The sequence below is a fragment of the Betta splendens genome, chromosome 22 (genome assembly GCF_900634795.4).
Source record: "Betta splendens chromosome 22, fBetSpl5.4, whole genome shotgun sequence".
Lineage (NCBI taxonomy): Eukaryota > Metazoa > Chordata > Actinopteri > Anabantiformes > Osphronemidae > Betta > Betta splendens.
Genome location: NC_040900.2, coordinates 4,710,712 through 4,731,698, shown reverse-complemented (window position 1 = coordinate 4,731,698; position 20,987 = coordinate 4,710,712). Strand labels below are relative to the sequence as shown.

General features: G+C 49.8%; 1 protein-coding gene across 4 annotated transcripts in view; it reads right to left on the bottom strand.

Moving 5' to 3' along the window:
* Positions 1-20,987, bottom strand: part of rps6ka1 (ribosomal protein S6 kinase a, polypeptide 1) — a 32,280-nt gene that overhangs the window by 10,818 nt on the left and 475 nt on the right. For 2 of the 4 annotated variants that reach the window (XM_055505793.1, XM_055505794.1), the window contains exon 2: positions 11,757-11,801. In XM_055505793.1, coding sequence (XP_055361768.1) covers positions 11,757-11,801 — 45 coding nt within the window. Of the gene's footprint in view, positions 1-11,756; positions 11,802-16,317; positions 17,003-20,987 lie in introns of those variants that run through there. The other 2 variants (XM_029139607.3, XM_029139609.3) reach the window with 2 other exon arrangements.

The window sequence follows — 20,987 nt, the reverse complement described above, 5'->3', positions numbered from 1 at the left end:
TGACACCAGTAAGGCGGACAGGAGAGGGAGCACGTGGGAGGAGGCAGAGGCTGTGGAGCGGAGCAGCAGAGGCGTCTAAAGGTCCAACGTCTGCCTCAGGAACCGCACCGACAGACGGCACCAACGGCAAACGAGCGAGTCAGAAGCTAAAACACGGGCCGTCGCCGCTCACCTTCCTGGAAAAAGGAGCGGCGGCACCTGCACGATGTCAAGCGCGCGACAGCTCGGCCCGCGGTGGAAAGTGCGGCGTACGTGGAGACGGGCCAGTCTAAACATCCACCCAGTAACCGAAGCGAGTTCTTAAAATGATCGTGGAAGCGCTCTGCTGGGCTGTTTATCTGCGCCGTGAACTTATTCTCAGCTGCAGACTGGAAAAACCAGCCGTTTAGCAGCAGGCTGGAATCAGTGCAGCTCCTTTGTGATCCGTATCAGACGCCTGAAACCGGATTTACCGGCTGCAAACCCACAAATGGGACCGGTAATAAAAATATAATCAAAACCAAATATCATCATCTGGAGTGTATAACAAAACAACACTGATTAACCTGTAATTATGTACTTAATTTACCATGGGAGTGGATGAAGTACAGCTGAACCATTAATGTTGGACGTTCCAGTTTAGAGTTACGGAAGAGCCCTGTGTTGTGAATGTGCCAGTGTCCAGACACGTCTGCCGGCACTCGCCCACATCTGCCAGGTGGGAGACAGGAAATGTCTGAAGCGTTTCGTCTCATCAGACGCGGATCAAACGGAAGCCGCCAGAGGCCGACGGCCCGATCGGCCGCCGCGTGACTTCAGCCGGCGCCGTCCCCAGGCCGCCACAGGCCCGCGCTGACCTCTGACCAGCATGAGGCTGCGTTGAAGGCGTGGCTGAAGGCGTGGCTGATCCCTGAGCCCGGAGGCCACCGTCGACTCATTCACGTCATTTCTTTTACTATTTTTCTTCCTGGTTTTCACTCTGAAGAGCCTCCACATCTATCCCTGTTCATTCTCCCACATTCACATCTGCTTAAATGAATATGACTGACACAAGGAGAGAGAGACAAGGAAACAAGGACGGAGGGAAGGAAAGAAGGGAGGATTGGACAAGGACGGACATTTACTTGGCCTAAATCCCTTCATGGCGATTATTAAAAACCTGGCCTGAGGCAGGAAGGAGGAGAAGAGATTCAAAGAATGTCTTATAAGATAAAGATAAATGAAAAAAATCGGTTTGAAGTTCAGACAATTAACTACAGGCTCAAAAATCAAAGCACTACAGTAGCAGCACTGCACATTCTGAAAGAGCATGAGTCCCTCTTTACTAGTGGAGCTGAGAGTGGGGTATGTTTAAAAAAAAAAGAGAAATGAAACACACAACAATACTGAAATTGTGATTTCCAAAGAAAAATGACAAGGCCATTAGTTGAATGGAACGAACACACACACACACACACACACACACACACACACACACACACACACACACACACACACACACACACACACACACACACACACACACACACACACACACACACACACACACACACACACACACACACACACACACACACACACACACACACACACACACACACACACACACACACACACTCTCTCTCTCAAGATGGACGCTGCAGACTAGGGGTAGCAAAAGATTAGCACGGATGAAATAGGAAATCCTCTGTTCTCATTTGTAGTAGTATTAATAGCAGCAGGGGAAGCGGTAAGATGATCGGCAGGTCAGCGTTGAGCCGGCTGACATGTGGACTAATCTCCACAGTGGCCGTCGCGCTCCATTAGAGCCGACTGGAAAAAGTGGGAGAAGAGAGGAGGCGACGCAGAGTGAAGCACGCGGCGCTGATGTACACAATGAGGTCATCGGAGCGGAGCTGGCTGATGCGTATACACAGATTCAGCCACCCAGCTCTACAACCCCCCCCCGTCATCACGTAACCGTTCCCACACTCACGCTTCGAACTCTTCACACCAGCCGGGACGGTAAAAATAGCAACTCCACCGCTCAGCCAGAACTTCCTGCCTCCTACCGTCCGCGGTTCTCGTCTTTCCTTAGATATCGGCCGAGCGGCCCGTGCGCACGCAGGCCGCTGGCGCCTGCATCCTTCCACCTGTTACACTCCACCATGGAGCGCACGGCCGGTGGAAGATCTGCATCTGGTTCCATCGTCGCATTCGAGAACTATGCACTTCCTGTGCCGCATAGGACACGGCTGCCATGGCAACCAGTGTCAAAGGTTAAACGCTCCAGGGCACAACATGCGAAAGTGCTGCGAAATGGAATCAGAGTCAGATGGGGGGGATTTACAAGGAATCCGAGGCAGAAACTGAATCCCCCTGACTTATGGTGTCTAATGGAAAAATAAAAAATGTAACAGTAACAATGACATTTGGAGAGAAAGAAAGGAGGAAGAGAAGGTCCATAACGTTACCATTTATATTAATGAGAGGAACTGGTTCTAACATTTTCCTTAAATCGACCCCGAGAGGAAGAAGAGTGAAACTATGGCAACGGTGTGTTCTCCGTCTCCATCTCCCAACATCATCTTTGTAAGGAGGTGGTACTAGGAGACGAGCAAGGCCAAACATATACAGTGTACACACACAGATACACACACACACACACACACACACGCTGCTTCCAGGTAACGTTCAATAACATCCAGCTTCACAAATAGACCACTTCTCACTCCACTCCACTGCGCAATGTGATGCCAGAATCCTCCGAGCTGCGGCGGTTGGATGTGGATGTACAGTAATATATAACGATGGCCTTTAAAGGTTAGCGGTGTACTGTAGGTTGTGACTCCGGCATCTGATGCCTTTCAGAAGATGTACTTATCTTTAAGACGGTGCACACAAACACTGAATGATAAATGGAGCCGAGCCTCTGTCAGAGTCGCCCTGTGTCACCACTACTGCGCTAGCGTCCCGTCCAGAGACAAGCAGGTTTAAGCCCAACAGACGCATGAATGAATGAATAAATCCCTATGAGTAGACCACGGAGGATTGATGAGAAGTGCTGTGTCCGTGCCTGCGTACAACCCTTTTTATTTTTTTTCCCATTTGCCTTTATTCCTGGCGGCACGAGCCACAATCTGGGCTTAGCGACGCCGATGACACGGTAACCATGACAACAAGGCCCATCGTAGCCAAGAACAGCTAGAGGAGCGGATGAAACGAATAGACGGATGGCGCACGAGTCTGAGGGGGCACGTGGTTCAAGCACTCGTAGGCTCTTAACCGGGGGAAGCCGATACCCCCGATATCTAGACGTGGCACGCTCCGTGCACTCGCAATACGGATGCATCCATTCACAGAAAGACACTGGAACTAAACTTGTAATGTCCTTGTTTTAGTGCATGAAGTGATCATGAGTTACGATCTGATCTTTAGCAAAGAAAAAGAGATAAGAAAGAAAAAGAGATGAGAGAGAGAAAGAGAGAGAGAGAGAGGTTCTTTTATGTAAGAACTGTAAGATTTAGAGCCCTCCTCTAGCACAAAGGCAGGTTGGTAATTGAGCTGTAAAACCTTTCCCAGCCTCAGTGTGTGAGTGTGAGTGAGTGTGTGAGTGTGTGTGTGTTAGTGTGTGTGAGCTCCCCTAACAACCCCCCGACTAAACGGCAGCTAACAGCTTCTGCAAATGAAACCCTCCAATAGGAGCGATGAGAGAACAGGCACTTGACAGACACTGACCCCCGGCACACGTGCACGCACACACACGTGCACGCACACACACACTGCACACCACTAACAATCGCTGATTTACTTCCCGGGAGCGCAGCGCACCCCCTGGGCCTGCGCCGACGATCACAAGGCCCGTCGGCCACGGCGCGGAACGAGGAGCCGTTTTAATTTGCGCTAAAACCTTGTGCGGAGGCTCAATTAACTCCCTGCACAAACACAACTGGATGACTCACGCTTGATAAGACGTGAACGATGGTGTGTGTGCGCGTTGTTTGCGCGAGCCCATATGTGGAAAGAGCCCAGGTAACCACTTGGTTTCATGGCGCTCGTGGGGTTGTGTGTGTGTGTGTGTGTGTGTGTGTGTGTAACGAGGCACGTCTCCCACTCCAGCCTCGTTAACTCATCACCTGCGCGTGGGATGTCGGCCAGAGGTGTCGATGCGTTCCGTACGGTGAGAGACGAACCGCGGCAGAACGCGTCCGCAACCGTTCGCCGGAAGGTCTCGATGTGAAGAACTCTATTCATTTCGCAAGACGTCGCACGGCCTTGCTGAAAAAACGAACGCCGGAGGTCTGACAAAAGCCCAGATCAGCCGAGAGCGCCTTTAATAATTTTACTTAAACACAGCGAGAACCGAAGGCTGCTGGGTAAGACGGGGGAGGACCGTCAAGGACAAACCGTTCAACAGGCGGGTTTTATCTCAGCTACAGGACATAATGATGAATTAGACTTTAAGGAGAAGTGCTGAGGAGCAATGAAGGAGGATGAGGATGTGCTGGAACGTAGGGAGTGGAATGTTGACGGGTCCGTGATGGAGAGCGCATAAAGCGGGGCATCTTCAAGCCTCGGTGCCTTTTCTCATTTGGGCGCTGAGGCCGAGGCCGCGTGCGCTCGCGTGTGCGTCACCAGGGTTCCCTCCCCGTCGTCATCTAAAGTGCAGCCGGGACGCCGTCACGGCCAAACGGTCAGTCAGAGGCGCTGCAGCTCGCAGTGACGCAAGGAGACGGGGGGAGAGAGGCAGAAAGAAGAACCGGAAACGGAGGAGGCTCCGATTTCACACGTGGAATCAAAGGTTCGATCAGAGAAAAACCCTCCAAGAAGCTGCAAAAGCTGAGACATAAACGTCTCTGACTGCGCTCGCCTCACGTGCAACACATTCACAGGCTGATACCTTGGTGGGCCACAGCCTAGCCACTAAATCACAACGCACACCAGCCCACTGCCAATCACTTAAGAGGCTTTCCCACGGTTTAAAGCCGTCTGCTGCAGCACAGACGCTGCAGAGCACTGCTTCCATTCGTTTCTGGCAGGAGGCAACGAGTCATGAGCTTCAGTGACCAACGTCTATTGAATCAAGTACCTACTGTAATAGAAGCATTAGAAATCAATGATGATGGCACAGTGAAACCAATAAAATGATGCATTTCACTTACTAATCCTTGCATTTTCATTGCAGAGCTGCAGCTTATTCGACCGTCCTGCTTTTCAAAGTCACTTGTTTTCAAAGAGGAACACTTCAGATTGCGGCGCCGCTGCAAAAAGCCTTGATCTAATATTATTAACGCTCACGAACGCGACCTCGTCGGTATCAAACTTTGAGATCAACCCTCAGGATGTGGCTCGATGCAGACGCAGCGTGAACCTCTGCAGAACGCAGTCCATATGTTGACATGTGCTGCATCGGCCATGTGTGACGACACCAACACTTGTGTTTGCAGTCAGCGCGGTCGGTAAACAACATTGTATTGTTCTCATCTTCCAAGTCAAAGAGCACGTTTTATTGTTTATAACCCATTACGTATGAAGTCAACAAGCCAACAGATGCAGCTCATCTGCAGAAAGTCAAAGACAACGGTGATAACAAATACTCTGATTGCCCTCACCCTCCCTGACTGTTGTTTACATCCAGATGTTCGGATCTGGGCATCATTAGAGTCTGTTTGATCGTCAGCTCATTTCATCCGTTGCAAGAATCAATCAACAGATGTTGTCAAGGAGTAAAATCCATAAAGCGTGCCCGCTTCCACTACCTGTCACCCAGGCTGTTTTTTAAGGGTGTGTAGTCATAGCACCTGTGGGTTGGGCTGTTTGACTTTCCATCAGGCCTGTCATAAATCTCCACTGTTCAAGTTGTGACGCTTTGACCAGACTTGATGAGCTCAGCGGCTTATTTACGCTACAAAATGTGTCATAGCTACAGGAAATCTCGTTTCTACTGTAACCATTGTAATGTGATGTCGTAAAATCTCAGAACCCATTTATTAAACAGCAGCCTGAAGCTCTTTCAAACAGCCTCCTCTGCATAAATGAAACACGCATTCTGTCTTGATCACTGTATTTCAAATATATACAAATCTCTGTGCAAACTGCCCAGAGAGCGATGAAGACAAATCAATTTTTGAGGATTTGGGGAATTTTAGTTGAGTTATTTTATGTCTCAATATGTACACACCACCGCACTGACAACTAACATCCTCATAATTATACTAATTAGCCTCATAACAATAAAGCTTTGAATAATCATTGAGTAATAAAACGCTGGCTGCTGTTCGATAACTTTGCAAAGACAGATGACAGACGGAGTCCTCGGGGGCCGTGTTCATGTTCTGGCCTGGAGCAGAACCCGAGAAATGCAGCGTTATGTGCACAACACTTCCAGTTCCAACTCCCTCGTAAACATTTTTTTAGCTGGAGGATGTTGCAGTTCAGCAGTTCCCCCCCTTTAGTTCTAACAAACCAACCCACGGTTATTTTGGGTTCGTCCTCCCTTCCCTCCTCATCCAGCCGGGCTGGAAGCAGAACTCCTGTTGCTTCAGCGAGAGGCCACTGCAGCCGGCGTCGCCTCCAGGTCTTTAGGAGACGAGGCTCGTTTCGAAGACACCTCTGCAGGTCGCTACTGGTCGGGAAAACTATTCTCACAGCAACGTAGGCCGTGACGACGACGAGGTGGAGCTGTGGTAAAAGCCTTTTATGGTTTTAACTGGAGCAGGAAAAACACAGCGCTTACCCTGCAAATCTAAACTTCAGATTCCACAAACATCCTCATTAAAACATTTGAATACAAAAACTCCAACATTCTCTATTCCATCTCAAAACACCCGGGAGGAACGAGGGCATGATGGGTAATAATACACATTACCACGAGGATTACAGGGTTACAGGTGGGCAGCAGAGAGTAATAAGCTCCATCAACCCGAGGTCAGCACATGCTGGGATCCTGCTCAGTCACTTCAGAGGGCAGTTAGCTGCCTGAGTCACTGCATGAGGAGCGTCGAGCAGCCCGACAACAAGAATGAATCAAAGATTCCCGGTTCAGACGCAGACGGGAAGACACGGCAGCGACTCAGAGCCACATCTGAGCCCCGAGCCTCCGCGCGGGCCTGCGGGCCGGCTCCCGGCTTTCCTGTCACAACACATGAAAGGCCGTGGAATCACACAACGTCAAAGCTGTCAGGAAGACAATGCTATAAAAACACAAGCCCCGGAGCTCACGCCCTGCTCGCTCCTCCAGCTGGCTGTCTGTGTGTGTGTGTGTGTGTGTGTGTTGCCATCACCAGCTTCTCCTAAAACTACAAAAGCCGACGTTTCCTCTCCCCCCGTTTGACGCCTTCTGCCAACGCGGCCAAACATTTGGTGGGTAACAGTCATATTCTGCGTGCACAAAACCATAGGCACACACGCGGCGACAGCCATGAAATGAGATTTGCACAGCTCCACGGCTAGAAACAAACAAATCCATCCCGTTGTAATTTGCAAGTTTATTTTGGCAACAGGAAGAAGAAAGCGAGAGCGCAGCGTATTTGAATTCAGCTCCGAACGTCACGCGTGTGCCCTGAGACACAGAATGTATGTGTGTGTGTGTATGTGTGTGTGTGTGTGTGTGTGCAGACTAGCTAATTATAAGGCATGTTGGGCTCCACAGACAGCTCTATTGGCTTCACCCCCAGCCTGGTAAAAACCCCACAGTGGAATGTGGGCCGTGTTAACACAGGCCTCTGCTCATTGGCTGGGATGCCAAGCAGATGCCTTGCTCCTCTGGCAAGGATTCCCGCGCTGCTGCAAGATGGTGGTCAGACTTTCTAAAAAATAAATAAATAAATAAATAAAAATGTTTGATGCGCTCCATCTTTGAAACGGTTACATGCACAGCTACAGGACCGTATGCGTTAGGCTGCATCTCAGCAGTCGTCCTCCGTCCTTATTGCTCCTTCCATCAAGGTTTACTGCATGAGCTTATGCACTTCTACACAACAACCCTGTCCTGCTGCACAGATTTACACCTGGACCTGTTTAATACTGACCAAACTGACCTGGAGGCTGATTTAGATGCAGTGTCTCCAGGATCACAGGTGACATAACCTTTAGCCTCCAAACACTTCTTGCCTTTGGCAGCAGATAGTGTCAGACTCATGACTAGGAGAAAGGGAGTCAGCTGAAGCGAAAAGAAAAGGACAAGAGACTAAGGACAGGGAGAATTATGTATTTTGTCCTTCTGTCTTCTCAGAGGAGAGTTCAGTGAATTCAGTCCTCGCAGCCTGGCTGACAAACACGCACACAGGGAGAGAGGCAGCAGATCGGCAGCAATTGGCTTATTCGCTTTCTGCCGCGCGCCAGACGAGACGATCTACACCCCTCGTCTGGCTTTTCATTAAACGCGAAGCTGCAGCCAGGGGAGAAGTGCAAACTTATGTCATATTGTGGTTATGTCATTGGGCGTCAGAGGCGCTCGGCTAACGTGACGTCGCCTCCGCGCCCTTTTCTGCCTCCTGACATTTTTGTCCGTTTCATCTCCAGCTCCTTAACGCCGGCTTTGTTCGACTCCGCCTCCAACTTTCACAACAGTCTTCTACTGTTTTAATTAGTGTCACCGTCTGTCACTAAGCAACCGCAGCTACTGATGAAGAGGCAGGGATTTGAGCTGCCTTCACACGCCAACAGTCCAAGCAGGAAAACACGCAGTCCGCTCAACTATCCTGTGCGTGATGTCAGTGTTTAGCTTTAAGAGACTCCAGAGAGGACGCGTTTGTTCAGCGCCTCTGGTCCAGTATGTATATGCATGTGAAGGGAGTGGTGGTGTGTAAGTGGGAGTCGGGTCGGTGGAACAAGCCGACCCGTTGCCATGCCGACAACATGCGTGCGCACGCACGGAGGCTCGCGGCTGCACAATCGCGCCGCGAGGCTACGCGGCCTTGACTTCTCCCCATTTCCCGACTCGCCGGCGCTTTTTACGGGGGCCCACGGGTCAAGAAGCTCGTTTGGTGCGCTCCCACCGCTGCCTACGCGCTCCGTCTGGTAAATATTTAATCAGTCCGAGCAAAACGCGCACCACGGCGGCGGCGCCGTAGCCTCTGGTTAACGACGAGTACAGTAAATAATAAAGGCCAAGATGCTGCATGCGGGGATGGAACAGATTAGACGCTGGGCAAATCCTACTACTTAATGGTGTGTGAGGAGCCACTTCCTCCTGCTCCTCCCTTCGTCCCCTCTCCCCCCAGTGCTTTTGACAATTCCCGCGCCCCCGTCCTCGTGTCTCTCGGTCGGTGAAGCACAAATAGCGCCTGCTCAGCATTGGGCTGCAGTAAAGAGCCATTACAGTACGTACATTAGGGCCTAGGAAAATATCACCGACACCAAAGGCACCTGCTCCATGCCCTCAGGCCGAATGGGAACCAGATCTACTACAAACGCCTGGTTGATCAATTATCTGAATGGAAATATTTGATCATCCCTTTAATCTGTCAATCACGTCTCCAGTGAACACGCCAGTGGTGTATTGGCAGTTTTATTCACACTTCTTTCAAAGTGTCGGTGCTCAAGCAGCTGCCAAGCAGACACTGACATCCCACCCTGCCACGTCCAGGGACATCCTGTCTCCCAAATATCTTGCGTTTAATAATTTCCTTTCACGCGCGCCTTGGTTTTTCGCCCGTTTGGAAGCAGCACAATGGCTCCTTGTGGTCCCCTTTTATGTTGATAAGAGCCACAAAAGCCGGGAACATAGAGAAATCACAATTTGCCCAATTATAACTCGCCCTTCTTCTGCCGGGGCTGGTCGCCGCCGCCGTTGCTTTGATGTGAAACCATGACAACCGATTCGCCTCACGCTCGGAACCATTACAACGTCTTTGGGTCGGGCAGTAATTTAAGGGCGTCTCTCAAACCTGTAACAAACCGTGGTAATAAGGCAAACAGCACGAAAGGTTTGTCCTGATTTAATGTAAGCGGGTCTCTGACGCTACTGTCATTCAACTTTTCAGAGAGAGACCTATGAAACATAAGTGGGGAGAGTATAAGGAAGGGGGAATCATGTGAAATCTTAATTTTTTTTCTTAATTTCTTAATTTTTGATAAAGGCTATATTTTAAAAGACAATAACTGCAGTACATTTTGCAATAGAGAGAGAGAGAGTTTACAAAAGGCCATAAACATTGATGTTATGGAGAAACTGACATCATATACATAATATATGTTTAGTTAAGTGTCTGCTTATTCCCCTCATGCTATGCTGTGGGTTAACTCTTCATCATGAATGAATTATACATACAAAGTCTGCACCTCAATTACCAACATCTACAGTACAAGCAAATCCAAAAAGTGTTAAATCTCTGCGCCCTAGAGCGCCTTAGGTCACGTTCACATCCCATAGCAAACAACTATTCTCCAAAATGCAAATCTGTGCAAATCTTTTGCCTTTTTCCAGGTCGTCTCGCGACATTTCAGCGCCGTGAACAAAACTTCCCCAAGGACAAAAGGGGTGAAAGCGGCCTGCGCCTAGAACCGGGCCAATTCCCACAGCGGCGTGGGAGCGGATCACCGCGGGGCCGGATCCGCGGGTGATACGACCCCCCCCACGGTGAGGCCGTCTCAGGTGACCGCGCTCTGCCGTCTGCTCGTCCACTCAGTGCACCTCTCCACAGGCCATTTGCTGGCCGTGCAGAGTGGGCTTTTTCCCCTTTTCAGTCGGGTTTTTACCCAGAACCTTCAAACAAAAGCAGCCTCTTTAAACCGCTGGAAGCAGCAAAGGAAACATCAGGGCGGAGGTTTAGACAGGGTTTACCGCGTACAGAGAGGCAGACAAGGACACGTCAGGACACGGTGAATGGCTCATTATTGCTGCGGTGCAAAGGATGGAGTTCGCCTCACTGACACACGGTTCAGCCCGCTTCAGGTTAAGAGCAGCGCTGAGCGCCGGTCCTGCCCCCCGGTCTCACCTCGCATTCCTCCCATTAGCCTTGCTGGAGCCAGGTAGCTCCCCCGGCTGGAGCAGATAACGGCAGCCATTATCAGATTCCCAGCATTTAAACAGCTGCGTGGTATCGACCGGGCGCAGCTGTCCGGTCTGCACGGTGCCAGAACGGGCCGAGGATGCACCGCGCAACCCGATCCCCCTGAAATGCGTCGTGATGCCTCTGTGCCGACTCCTATCCTTTAAACTCGTCTGTCTCCTGCGGCGTCTCTCGTCTCTGTAACCCGACACATTGTTCGTCTCTCTCCCACAAAGAATAGGAGCAGCTGATCATAAAGGACCAGCTGGAGAGCGACGGTCTACAGGAGGAAACAGGACTCAGCGCTGGACAACAAAGTCAAGATGGAAAAGTGCTGAGTCAGCGGTTCCTACTAAGTGTGTAAGCACATGACTGTGTGTATTTGTCCTGGTGCTGTGTTAACATGTCAGACGGGGACGCGAACCCTTCATCTCGTCGCCGGCCTAAAAACGGGCCCCGACACATCGCGTCAAACGGCGGCCGAACCGTCGCTCCGACAGCGTTGCAACACGCCAGGGGCACGGAGTGCAAGCAGGCGCGAGCGCACACGGAGCCCCCCCCCTCCTCCCATTGCGGTGGAAACGCTTCGGAATGAAGATTCACACCACGATCTGCCCTTGGATGGAAATGCGCCATCTACTTCTCGCCTTCGCTGAAGATTGTAAACAAAAGCCAAGAATCCGATCCAGGAGTTGCGTCCAAGTCCGCGGTGCGATTTACTGGATGTCAAGTTGCCTGGATATTGAGTCACATTTGTGTGTGTGTGTGTTTGTGATTTTACGTTGTTCCAGGGAAGCCACATACCTTAACAGCAGGCGTGACTCCATCCTCAGCAGTGCTCTGTCCATTCTGTCAAGGAAGCAGATGAGAGAAACAGTCAGCATGTATTGTATACAGCATGTGTGTGTCACACACACACACACACACACACACACACACACACACACACACACACACACACACACACACACACACACACACACACACACACACACACACACACACACACACACACACACACACACACACACACGACTGTTTGCTAGATTGTGTGGGTGGCACAGCCCATTGTCTCCAGCTCTCTGCTCCTCCACTGGCAAACCTAATAAACTGAGGCCGACAGACCAGCGCGCATCCGTCATCCGCTCCCCGGCAGGAACGCCGCGTCTGCCTGAAAAGGCTAATCGCCGCTTTACGTGGAACAACGGCCCGCCAGAGGCAGCTTCTAATAAACACAATCAACGCGTTGGGTTCCCTCCGAACGGGCCGCGGAGCGGCACCAGTCGGGTACAGGTGGTTAAACACAAAGATGCAGATAGAGCGACGGGGGGGGAAGTCCGTGACGCAAAGAGCGGGCGCCGTCACGGCAAATTAGGGTCATTTGTAATGGTCCATCTACAGACGGGCCGCTGCCTCCAGGACCCCAGATCTGGGCTTAGATAACGTTGACCGTGTTCCATCATGAGTCAGTGCTGACACAGAAACCATTCATTTGCTCATTATCACATGCTCATCTCATAGTTCGACCTCCCTGTACTTGGTTCCACAGCAAAAAGGGAACCCTTTAAAAGAAGAAATAAGATGTATAAAAGATGCAAATACTATTATTGTGAGTTATTAGGTTATTTCTTCATCAGAAGTGACAGAACACTAAAAGTGAAGAACCGATGGCGTGGCCCTTTAATGGTTTAGTCCTAAAATAACCCGGTCCAGCGCCGTCCTGTGTCCGAGGCCAAACTCTGCGCTTTGCTTTGTTTTAACACGACCTTGAGAACGTCCACTTCCTCTACGCCTCCCGCTCCTTCCTCTTCCTTTCTGCTGCACAGAATGCGACCGGCCGTCAGCGCCACCGCGAGCAAACGGCAGCGGGCCGGCGGGCGAGCGGCGCCGCACAGTAGAAGGCAGAATAAAAGCCCGGCGCGAAATTGAATCCGGAGGCCGCGTTGCTCCGGTCGCCGTAATGCTTCACAGTACGATTCTCTTATGTGCTGCGAAATTGGAGGCGCGTGGCCTCGAAATGTACTTCCCCATTCCCTTGGGCCGCGGCTTCACTGCGAGCACGGGCGTTTCTGCAGAACGGTTCCGCCGGTTGGACTTTAATCCCAGTCTAAAAGGAGGCAATTTAATTTAGCCGTAAAAGCGGCGAGGACGTTAACGTTACAGGTGACGAGGGGGAAAGGGAAGCAATTAAAAAGGAGGGAAGCGCGGCTTAAAAGTCCGGCGCGGATGCACTTTGAGGAGCGATGACTCAAGAGAAAGCAACAGGAAGTGGAGTGGACGGTCCGCACCGCGCTACGCCGGCGGATCATTAATCTTCCCACAGTGTGTAGACGATAGGTTGATGACCAGCAGCGGGGGTCTAGGTGAGGGTGTGAGACCATCGGAAGCATGTGTATGTAGGTGTGTGTGTGTGTGTGGTTTACATCGCCTTCCCAGCGTTCCTGCTCAACACGCTTCAGCCTCATTAGCTCCGCATGGCTGATCCATGTGGCCCAGTTAATGGTGCTTCCCCTCCCCTGGGCACACACACACACACACACACACACACACACACACACACACACACACACACACACACACACACACACACACACACACACACACACACACACACACACACACACACACACACACACACACACACACACACACACATGCTTAAAGATGCATGAATTATCTTTACAACCCGTCGTACATTGTGCATATGTTGGCATAGAAACTGGAAAAGGACGGAGGATTCTAGAGGCCAGAAGCGAGCGAACGCACACAGACTGAGTTATTACACAAGTCACTAGAACTTTTAATTTCTCACAGGACGGCGTAAATCACCTCAGAGCAACGATTGTGCGTGCGATAGATAACCGCTGTTGACTGTGTGATTAGAGCCGCACTTCCCCGTAACCAGGCAACTAACAAATACAATAACCTCGCTTCTGAGGGGGGGGGGGGGGGGGGGGGGGTTCATATTCCTACGCTCCTCCCGTCGCCGCGAGAACGGACAAACACCACTCGTAACTTTTTTTTTTCCCCCTTTTTTGCGTCTGTCGAGTAAGAGGCCGTGTTATCACATGCCCACCCAGCCCTCCTCCACTCCCACAGGCCAGATCAGGTGTTCCACAGGGTCACACCCAGATTAGCAGCAAGCGCACACACACACACACACACACACACACACACACACACACACACACACACACACACACACACACACACACACACACACACACACACACACACACACCTGGTTAACAAACATTCCACTTAACCCTCGACTCCTCTGAACTGTTGCGTTTGCGAAGCAGAGATTCTGTTCTGAGCCGGCGCCGGAACCCGCGGGCCTGTACGGTCCTGCTCCACAAACCCTGGATCCAGCAGCACCACTTTTACTTTTACACTCACTCGGCCTTATCCAACCATTCAGGAGACCAAACAACGTTTAATGCGACTAAACGCCAGGAATTAGTCTGCTGCACAACCGGATCCTGCAGATAAATTTCACCCAGTGGCGAAAATCATTTGGCGATGAATGAAGCAAACAGTTGTGGCGAGAATGATGAATGAATTTCAGGGACGTTGCAGTCATTGAGTTGAACCAGTGGAACACGTCTCACCAAGTAGAGCGATGATCTAAAAATGTAAATCACAGCAGCAGGAAAAAAAAACCGGCTTGAGCCCAGTCAGCGTTTCTAACGACGAACAAAAGCTGCTTCTTTGATTACGGCGGACGGCCTCCATTCACGACACCGTCTCCGCTGCCGGGGCCGGAAGTGGAGGCTGATTCTGAAGCCATTTCCCGCCATTTACACACATATACTGTGATTATTTTTACGGCGACGACCTCACAGATTGGTTTTGCGGCACAGTTGAGGCTCTTTGTTTTTTTTTTTTGTTTGTTTTTTTTAAGAGTACGAAACGTAGCGCCGTTCACAGGCGACGCGGCACCATCTGCTCGGCTGCGACGCGCTCGCGGGCCGGTTCTCGGGCCGCACCGGCGCCGGGCCCAAGGTGTCGGGACGCCGCTGGTGACGCTCCGGGCGTCACGTGACCAGGTCTCCGCGTCGCGACCATCAGCCTGCGCGCCATCAATAAGTTCCCCATCTCCGGCGGTGATGATGCTCTTCTGATTAATCACGCTGCCTAATGAGTAAAGACTCATTAACTCTTCCTCAATTAGGCCTCGCGTTTAATGAGCACATTCGGCTTCTGAGCATCACAGCGACCATCTCTCACTCAGATGATGACTTTTTTATTATTGTTTTGCTCAGCGTGTTTTGCTTTTTTTAAATAAATTTAATACATTTCCACTCCCATCGAACCTAAAGGGGTCATTGAGGGCAACGAATGGAGAAAGGATTCGCTGGAGTAAACTACACTTCGCTTTATCACCCGCTTAACTGCAGACTAATTCTAAACAGCCAAGCGGAGCGTTTCCTCACAGCTTGTGACTGTTCATCGTGGTGGTTATTAAACCTACTAAACCAACAGAGTCCAAGAACAAACACTGTGCATTATAATAATCGACATCTGCGCTACGATGGGAGCAGAACGCGCTCTCCAAACATAAACGGAGATTATACAAATATCCACGTCTATCGACTCGATTTCAAATGCTGCAGCGGCCGAGCAAGTGCTGCCGTCAGCGCGTTCAAACTGTACGCCGCATGCAAGGGTGAAAGGCGCGAGACGACGCCGCCTGGCCCACATTATGAAACGCTCGACCACGACCCTGCTCCGAAGCGGCGCCCGCAGCCTGATCGCCGCGGGGAGAGGGACCGAGCGCGAGGAGGAGCCGCTGGAGGAGGGCTTTACAGGTGAGAGGTCACGCGCCCGGACGTCAGGTCACGCAGGTCCTCTGAGGGCGTGGGCTTCTGCTCGGCAACTTCAAAACATCTACTTTCTACTTTTAATAGAAAGTGATTTATACAAATCAGAATATACGAATATATATATATATAATAAAATCAGAAATAAACAAACAGCCCTCCTTGCTGAGGTCAACCATCAGACCGTTCCAGTGCAGGGACCACTGGACAGACGTGTCCTCTACAACATGAGCAGCCATCCGTCTCATTTTGCCTTAAGCACGAACTTGTTAAAGACACACACTCGTTTTAAACACAGCACACACACAGTGAATTATTCATGAAGCCCCAACACCGGCACTGAGCGGCTCCTGGGTCATTAGTTACTGTAGTGCAGCCCAACTTTGCAGGTAATCAAAGTGCACGCGGGACCCTGAACAGGAGCAGAGTTTGCTCAGATGTGAAAAGAAGTCACATCTATTTCTTTAATAAATCCCTTCAAACGTCATTTCACTGCCAACTGGTGAAAGGCAAACACCGTGGACACGTTCCAACTCTCTCACCTCTGTCTCGAGCTGCACTAGTTCCATTTGGGGCCATGGCACGGCGATCTGTGCGAGCGGCATGTTGACACGGCTGTCACTTCCCCTCTCGGCAAAAAAAAATCGGTGTCCAGGTGTTTTCTCTTCTCCACACTTCCTCTCAACTGCGGTCCCAAGTCCAGGTAGCGCAGATTTTAATCAGCGCTCGCTCGCACGAGACGCGAACACAGCCGGGGCGCTTCGAGCTGCTCGGATTCACGCGTAATCCACTCAATTCGTCTTCGGTGTCGCGCGGCCACTTGTGCGTCCTCCGCTCGAGGTGATAATCCAGCCGGGGACAGAAACAGCCCAAACACCGGCGAGCCGCTCCAGCCACGCGACCTGGCCACTCCGGGACCGCGTTCAACCAGCGGGGGGAGGCAGGAGAGCGATGCCGCGCTCCGGGCTCCGGTGGCGGGGCTGCGCGCGCGTCGACCGCCAACTAAAGGAATTAGCCCGTCCGCGCCGCCTGTGCGATGGACGCCGTGTCAGACCTTAACGCCTTCGTCCCCGCGTGGCTGTGATTTGTCAGGGGAGGACTTGGCTCCGTCCGCCTGGTTCCCGGCAGTGTGCGGTGCGGTGCGGTGCTGTGCGGTGCGCGCAGACGCCTCGGTGTGGCTCCGTAGTACGAGCTGCTCCCCACTTCGGCCTGTTATTGGCGGACTCCTGCAGGGTTCTACCCTGCCCCCTTTTCTACCAGTTCCGCCCGAGTTTGATCCTGACACCTCCTGGCGGAGACGTGAACTGCAAATACGTAATACATTAATGAGCCGCATGCTGTGCGCGAGATTCTCACGGTGCAGGTGCACCACAGCGGCCAAGACGCTCAAATGCTCCGATGGTGATTTACATGAGCAGATAAAGGTTTGAAAATAATCTATGTCTGGCGTTTTATTGCCAAAGTTGATGAAAACACTGGGATTGCACATTGCCTTTAGACCTGCTACTCCACTGTTGCAAAGAATTACATGATACGTTACACATTACACAATATAATAAAGATAATAAAGCTGAAAAGAGTGTAAGACACTGGAACTGGGGTCGTGACTAGTGCAGTTTGGTTCTGTCCAGACATCACAATGATGCAGCCCTCCGCTCCCTTCATTGACAGCAGCTTTTGTAATGGTCCTTGTAATCTTCAGTAATATAATACACCCCTCCACCCTCAGCACTTCATTCACTGCCGAGTGGTCTTGGCCAGCTTCGGTTACTATTGGCAACTGGAGAGCATCAGACCGCCTCGCCGTGGATGGAGCAGATTTTTTATTCAAATTACTCGAAGGAAAGCATTAAATGTAATAGGAAGGGAAAAAAATACTAAAAGTAAGGTTCAGGGAGGAAAAGGATCTTTTGATGAATGCCTTGTGGTGCATATGCAAAATGCTGCTGCATTGATAAAGCTGTCAACCTGCCAAGGCCAGTCTGCAAACAGATAGCACACAGGTCTGAACAGAAAATACAGATACCTGCTAACTACTGTAGTTTTACTGCACATTATGTTTCTGTGGCTTTTGCACTTTGTGTCCAGGGTTTTAAAGTACACACCCCGTCTACTGAGGCCGAAACTGCTGTTCGTGTTCATTCAACAGGTTCATTTTCTTTCCACAGACGTCTTCTGTTCTGTTCTGTCCTGACTTTGCATCAACTCCGGTGTAAAACTGATTGATTACAGGCCTTTATGTGTTATGGCAAGAGTTAAGCTTATAATAAATGAAATTTATGGGGACAAATTGAATGAAGAGGCGACGGAAGGAAGAAAATCCTCACAAAGGCGTCGGAATAAAAGCAGTTCTTCTCCCAGAAATCAATACACTGAAATATGTGGGTCACTACTGGCTGCAACGAGTCCGCCTTCTGTACAAGCAGACAAACCGCCTCAGTGTGCACGGCTATTGATTGACATGTTGATGCTTTTCTCAAATATATATCATAGCGTATAGATCACGCTGTAAAAAAATCCTCTTGTCATGAAGCTCCAGCGACATCAGATGACAGGGATGAGTCAGAGGTGTCTCCCGTCTAGTGGCTAAAACTCCGGGGAGGCCCACACACACACACACACACACACACACACACACACACACACACACACACACACACACACACACACACACCGCTGTCTAACATCACGGGGAACATGACTCAGTCGGCTTTGACATGAATGCACAGTCGAGCAGGACTCCACCTTGACTCATTGATGCATTGACGCAGGAGTGAGTCGACGACAGACGGCAGATTTAAAAAAAAAAAAAACATCCTTGGATGCTTAAAAAAAACTGATGCGGAGATGACACTGCTGCTTAACCTCATTATCAGAAAACGAGGGAGAAGGAGAAACAATGAATCACATGCAGCTCCCTCCTCTGAAACACACAGCTGGAAAGCGTGCAATTAAAATGCTAATTCATGCACACTCCAGTTGTGAAGTGGCATCGGGTTCAGCTCCACAGAACCAGTCTTTTCACATATTGTTGTTGGATAATCATCTTTTTTACATGTGTATTTCTAAATGAGTTCCACTAATTGTTTTGCATTTTAATCCTGCTGAAAATAGTAAAAGTGTGGCCTCCTTGTAATTAATGTATATTATATACAGCCCATGCATATGTAAACATATGTCTAAGGTTCCGAACAAGCTGATCCAGGAAACATAACTATGATTAGCAAGCAGAAGTCTTTAAATAATAGTGTTTTGCCTGCTGTAATATTTGATTTTCTCTTTTTCTACCCACCAGGATAAGTGAAGCTGTAATGCGTCTAAATTAGATTGAAATAGTTCATGCATCAATCTGAATGTTTAGTTAATCCAAGGGATTAATTTGTTGATGCAGCAAAGATACTGAGAACTGAGACAAGACCAGAGCAGCTCAGCATTAAAAGGTTGCAGGTCACAAAGCGATGAACACGATCTCCCCACTAGCAGAGTTATAGCCGAGTACATTATAGAGCAAGTCACATTTCACACTGTGGGCGTGTCAGGTTTCAGACCTTCGATAATGAGTCTCTTCCTGGACACACTCGGTGAACACATGTCTGCGATGCGAGGATCAACACCGGCGGCGGGGCTGAAGCTGAACAAATTAATTAGCCGCTCTACGGTGGAGCGAGGGTAATTAGCCAGTCTCTACAGACGGACTGGAGCTGGAGATGATTCAGAAATCACTCAATACTGTAAGTGTTATTATGGCTCAGGTATAAAGAGTAGATTGGTCAGTAACAGTAACAAAAAGAAACAAACATTGCATTAGAAAATGCACAAATGAGTTAAGTACAATCTTGTTCTTTGTGACAGGCGCTATTTATTGAAGCTCCTCCTAAAGCTGAGCAGAAACTGCCGACAGCCTAGATATATGGCTGTAGTAAAAGGTGTGTTGTGAAGCAAAGGCAGCAGGTAGAGGCTTGCATTCCCTTCGCTGGTATTTGGGTGTGGCCAGCACCAGATCTGTGGACCCCAAGCATGTGCTGTGCAGTACGTATCACAGTATGTCCACCTACATGAAGGTGCGAACGCTGGCGTGAAGCGACTGCGCGGCCAATTTACAAGAACGGGCAATTATGTAAGAGTGGACTGAGTAGATTCAAGCTCAGCGCTTTTCCTCTCACACCTTCAACAGGGAACATCTTGACTCAACAGAGGATCAATAGCGATTTGCTCATGAATGAAACTCATTTCCACTACATCCCTCAGGAGGCTTACAACAGCATCTCTGACGAGTTTTCCTGCTACTTTGAAATACACTAAAAATCGACTAGACGTCAAACCCACAAAGACTTTAGGAAGCTGGAAACCAGGACGGGAGTTTATGTACAAAATCGAAGGGAAAATGAACATGAAACTTTGAACGTGCGTCACATCAAGTATTTGAAGGTTATATAACTTATATAACACACACACACACACACACACACACACACACACACACACACACACACACACACACACACACACTGCTGCCTGACTGCTGTCTGACTGTTCCTTTGTCACCTTCTCCTGGTTCAAACTGAATAACAGCAGGGGGTGCCAAATATCAGGGGGCAGTTCTTTCATGAGTCGTCCTTTCATCTGCCTGTGCCCTTTACTCCTTGCTGAACAGTGCATTTGCTGGGAAGCGTATAATACAAGACTTCAAGAAAAAATTACCCATAGATACTGAGACCGGGTGTTGGAGCATAAATGGAGCACACACTGACTCCAGCATGGCGAAAGGGAATGAAACAGTCTTGTTGTGAGTCCTAGGCTCCTTTGAAATTGTGTAACAATGGATTTTATGCACGTTATCACAACAGGAAGTTTCGGCTGTGCAATGGTTATGGCATTCGGTGATTATGGAGAATAAATTACATCATTTTGAAGAATTTTAATCCTGGAAGAAACCAAGTGCCCAAAGACTAAATCATAATGTGAGACTACAACACATCATCAATGTGTACAGTATATATGGATAAATATGCATTATTAAAACTTATTCTTCCTCTATTCGCTTGTTCGTTCTGTGGAGTCCAGAGAAGAACGCTAAACTGGAGAGATTCCAGTAAAGCTGCCTCGCCAGTGAAAGAGGATTAGACGTGTTGACACGCAACGGAGGTTATTTCACCCCATTTATTTTCAACGGAAACCTCGCAGAGGTGCGCTTGTTTTTCTACCAATGCGT